Source organism: Pteropus vampyrus, unplaced genomic scaffold, assembly GCF_000151845.1.
Source record: "Pteropus vampyrus isolate Shadow unplaced genomic scaffold, Pvam_2.0 Scaffold8788, whole genome shotgun sequence".
Lineage (NCBI taxonomy): Eukaryota > Metazoa > Chordata > Mammalia > Chiroptera > Pteropodidae > Pteropus > Pteropus vampyrus.
The window spans coordinates 1-4,454 of NW_011897569.1; the positions used below are offsets into that span (position 1 = coordinate 1).

The following is a 4,454-nucleotide window of genomic DNA, read 5'->3' on the forward strand; positions in this document are numbered from 1 at the left end:
GCCACTTGAGCTTCAGACTTGAGGGTCTTTCAGGCGCGTCTCCCTGGCAGTGGAAGGAAGCTCAGCATGCTCAGGATGCCACAGGCCCTGTGCACTTTGACCCTCGGTCCCTTCCCTCTGTCACCTTCTTGACTGCCTGAGGCCCCACAGGGCTGTGCTCTGCCCCAGCACTTGCCACCCACTCCCCAGGGCCACTGTTCCTCAACCCTAGCTGCACATACTTGGCACGCGTCTGCCCGCCACGCCTGCGCTTTAAAGGAAGACAGTCCTGCTGTTGCTGGCGCTCAGCCAAGGGTCCCAGACCCGTCCGCACTGCCAGGTAGCACAGTGGGGACCCTCGGGACTGGGTGCGCCTGTCTTCTGGGGGTAGAGCCATGCAGGGAGCCACCCACTGCCATCCCCTCCGCGGAGGGAGAGGCCCACACAGCCGTGGTCCCGCAGGCCCAGGCCAGGTGGTTCGAACGCCCCTCGGTCGCTGACGCAGGACCAACCATGCTGACGCCACTGCTGCTTTCTCGTTGCAGGCACACCTCGGGGACTCGGCAGAGCAGCCATGGTGACGTCTGCCTGCAGAAGGTCCTCCTTCAACGTGTCGGAATGTGACACTGGTGCAACCCAGTGACGCAGGGCCTGGGGACCAGGTCAGTCCATATTTGAACCTCCGAAGAGTCTTGGCTTGCCTGCAGCAGGCCCAGATGAATGCCATCTTATGGAAGACGGTCCCACTCCGCAGTCTAGGAGATGCCGTTGCCAAGCACGGTGCCTGCCAGGCTGTCGTGAAGCACCCTAGTGTGCGTCTCCTTCTTGCCTGTTAACCCACGGGCATGGGCCCCGGAGTGAGGGCTGGCACGCTGTTGGTGCGCGGGCCCCCGGCCAGCAAAGTGGTGACAGGGGCACTTGCTGAGGCCTCCATGGTTCTTAGATTAACTCTGAAGTAGGTGCGGTTTTTCAGACGCAGGCGTGGTGGCTTTAACTGGCGGCCTTTCACCCCCACGTCCCACTGCCCACCCCGAATCCCCTGCCCTCCAACCTCGTGGGATGCGCCGCCCTCGTGGCCGGAGCCAGTGGTTGCTGTGGGCCAGCAGTCCCATCATAGCGTGTAAGGTTCAAGTTCAAACTTGATGTCCCGACGCCCTGTTGGGGACTTGGCAAGCAAAGAGAGCCGAATGGTGTTAGGCCTGGCATGCACTGCGACCCGCCCCACGGAGGGGAAGGACTGTGAGACCTCGTGAGCGTGTGCAGGGCCCGGCCTTGGGGCACGCAGATGGGCGTGTGGCATGCTTCACACCCGGGGAAGCAGCGCGGTCACCTAGAGCCAGGGAGGTGAGGCTGGCCCTTCGCCCTGGCGTCCCTGTGTTGGCCTGGGAACTGAGGATGCAGCGCCGTGTCCCAGGCTCGTGGGAGGGTGGCCTGGAGTCGCAGCCCTCACTGAAGCTCGCGACGCTGCATGGAATCTGCGCCAGCGCCTCCCGCGTTGTCCTGGCCCCGCACCCCCAGCAGGCGGGGGCTCTCTCCCCGCACACCAGGGGTGAACCCTTCGCGGACTGAGAACTCCATGGTGGGCCCGTGTGGGAGAGGCACCCGGCTGGCTCCAGGCTTGTCTGCCACCTGCCGCCAGACGTCGCAGCAGAGACAGCAGGCCCCCAGGTCACGAGATCCAAGGCTGCTTTCATGTGTACGAGACAGAACTGCAGTGTCACTCCGAAAGCCAGCACTAGTGCGTGTCCTTGCACTGAGGGATGCGCACATTCGGTTTGCTGCCGCCCCGCTTACACCCTCGGGACCGTCGCGGCTCGGGGTCTGGCTCGGTTGGGCCTGAAGGCAGATGTGTCCCGTGCGCTCCGGGCACCTTCTGTGCCCTTTGCAGACTATCTCCACGGTCCCTTCACTTTGTACATCACAAAAGGTGGACACGAGGAGCCTGCAGAGGCCGCAGAGCTCCCGGGGCGGCCAGGACCTGCCCTTGACCCAGCTGCACGCGAGCACTGTGCGCTCTGCCACTCAGTCAGACACGGCTGGCCCCTGTCCGCCTGTTGTCACCCAGTCACCCGCAGTTATTACAGGAATTGCTTTAAACTGGCGCTCTTCTGAATAACGTGATGAAATCTCACGCAGTCCGGCTCTCTCTGCCCTGTCTGTGACACACTCTTGTCCAGCGTGACCGTGCTGTGTTCGCTTCCTGCCTGTCAGTCACTTAGTGGCCCTCCCGGCCATCACACTATGGCAGTGCTCTGAGTGCTGAGTTCGCAGCACCCTTATTTTACTCAGTCTGTTCATTTCCAGAGTCAACCTCGCTGTGCCGGATTTATCACTTAGGTCATCGCAGGTGTGCAGGCACAGGAGAGACGGTGCATGTCTGCCTGGTACTCTCTGCTGTCCCCGGCACCCACGGGGGCTTTAGGACGTGTCCCTCCAGATGAGGGGGCCCCGTACTTAAACAGGCGCTGGCCCTCACCCCTGGCTCCTCCTCCCCCTTGGTCTTGATTCCTCTCATCCCTCCATTTTCAGGTCCTCCCAAGGCCCTAGCCTCCCGTCTCTAAAACGTAAAGCCCTCAGGTGACCGTTTCTCTTGTCACTGCACCATGACTCTGCTGGGCCAGTCTCTCCTCACAGGGCTCCTTCAAGCTGCCTGTTGCCCAGCTCAGAAACACAGCCCCTTCCCTGCCCACCCCCAAACTGCGCCCCTTTGTCCATGGTGCAGACCCCTTCCTGTGCTTAGTGGAGTCCCAACTTCCGGTTCTGCCCTTGGGGCTTAAACCCACCACATGGCACTACTCAGGTGAACCCCAACTCAGCCTTTGCCACGCTCCCAGTAACTTCCACACACAGGCTGATTGCACACATGTATTTAACAAGTTTTACACGGAATGCTAAGCGCACTTTCTTCGGACTTTACAGAGGGGCTTGAAGCGTGGACTCCTGTTCACACTCACACCACAGCAGAGCCAAACCTAGCGCCTAAGCAGATGCGCCGCCATTGTTCAGAGTTTAAAAGGCGCAATGGCAACGATGAGGGCAGGAGAAAGCACAGGATTAGAGAACTGAACGAAAAATAAACTCGAGAAAAAGTCAATAAAATTTAATACGGCCTCATGCGCCCGGAAGGAGGCGGTGCCCGATTTGGAGGGGTGATGGCTATGTCCAAGTAGTCTCCTATCTGGAACTTCTGCGACTGCAGGGTCATGGCGTCGTCGGTCCCCTTCCTCCCAGACATGGTGCTGCCGATCTCCTTGACTCTGTGGGAGGAAAAGCAGCCGTCAGTGCAAATCGGCAAGGCCCCGCGCCCTGCCAGGGGGCACGGGAATGGGTACCCCGGCGTCTCCCAGCACGCTCGAGATTTAAGTTCTCTGTCGAGTGCTGTGTCAAGCGAAACCACTAGAGAGATTCACTAGCAGGGCTGCCCCTATCAGTCAAAACATCAAAACTAAAAAGATTATAGGAATTAAACTGGAAGTTACCCACCGATAGCCAGGTCTTTTAATATCTGTAAAGACAATTGCAAAATTGAAGTGCGTGCCCTTCTTCCTGGCTTCTGGGTAGACTTCTTTCACTAGACTCGTCAGCTCTTTCAAAGTTGCATCCATCCTGAATTTTTTTAAAGACATTACATTTGATTAATCAGCAATAATATAACAAGGATATCAACGAGTTAATTTAATTACACGTGTTTGAATTGCAATTTATGTCAAAATGTCAAGGTGTTTTGCTTGAATTAATTTTAAAGCATCTAATAATACTATTTGTCCCCAAGTACTACTCCCCTTAACCAGCCTTAGTGTTTGAAATTCGATGAATTCATATCAGACCATTAGTGCTAAAAGGGACTTCAGAAGTACATATGCTATGTTTTGTCGCTATGTAACATCTTACTGGCCTGGTTATTTACCCCTTTAAGGGTAACTAGTCCAAATTAATCCAAATATTTAAAATAATCGTATTTCATTATTTCTAAGACACATTTCCACATTATAGTGTCTCTGAAATTGGAACACATCTGCTTGAAGGTGGCCAGTGTTGTTCCCTTCTAACACGGAATCTCATATTTTCTTACATGACAAGCAGAAAAATTGAAATAATGACCTGAACTTGGCATAGCACTGCCCATAGGGCGCTAGGAAAGGGCGCAGGGCCGCCAGGCCCTGAGGAACTACTCTAAAATGCAGTGTCAGGCAGGCAGTCACGGCCGAGGCCGTCTAGCTTTCCCTCTGCACCCCCTGACAAACCTTATCACACCCAAGTCAAAGCATGGCTTCAACTGCACTGACAGCAAAAGCATCCAGGATTCTCGATTGCAGCCGAAAGGTTCCCACGTGCTGTCACAGAGTTCAGCAGTGTTCCCCCAAACGCACCCTTCCTCTCACGTCACCATCAAAACTACCTTCAGCCTCTGAGCTGCCCGGGTCCGAAAGCTCAGTATTGCTCAGTCCTTCCCCTCTCCACCCTGCTGTTCCCAT

General features: G+C 56.2%; 1 protein-coding gene and 1 long non-coding RNA gene across 2 annotated transcripts; one reads left to right on the forward strand and one right to left on the reverse strand.

The window, feature by feature from the left end:
* Window positions 1–6: 6 nt before the first annotated feature.
* LOC111734892 lies at window positions 7–3,078 on the forward strand. Its single transcript, XR_002778617.1, has 2 exons — window positions 7–319; window positions 525–3,078. It is a non-coding gene; the product is annotated as an uncharacterized LOC111734892 (long non-coding RNA).
* On the reverse strand, window positions 2,832–4,429 carry SAP18 (Sin3A associated protein 18). The gene is made up of 2 exons (XM_011386809.2): window positions 3,463–4,429; window positions 2,832–3,236 (listed from the first exon to the last, which is right to left on the reverse strand). Exons 1-2 carry the CDS (start codon window positions 3,603–3,605, stop codon window positions 3,080–3,082), a joined length of 300 nt encoding a protein of 99 aa, XP_011385111.1. The 5' UTR covers window positions 3,606–4,429; the 3' UTR covers window positions 2,832–3,079.
* Window positions 4,430–4,454: the final 25 nt, after the last annotated feature.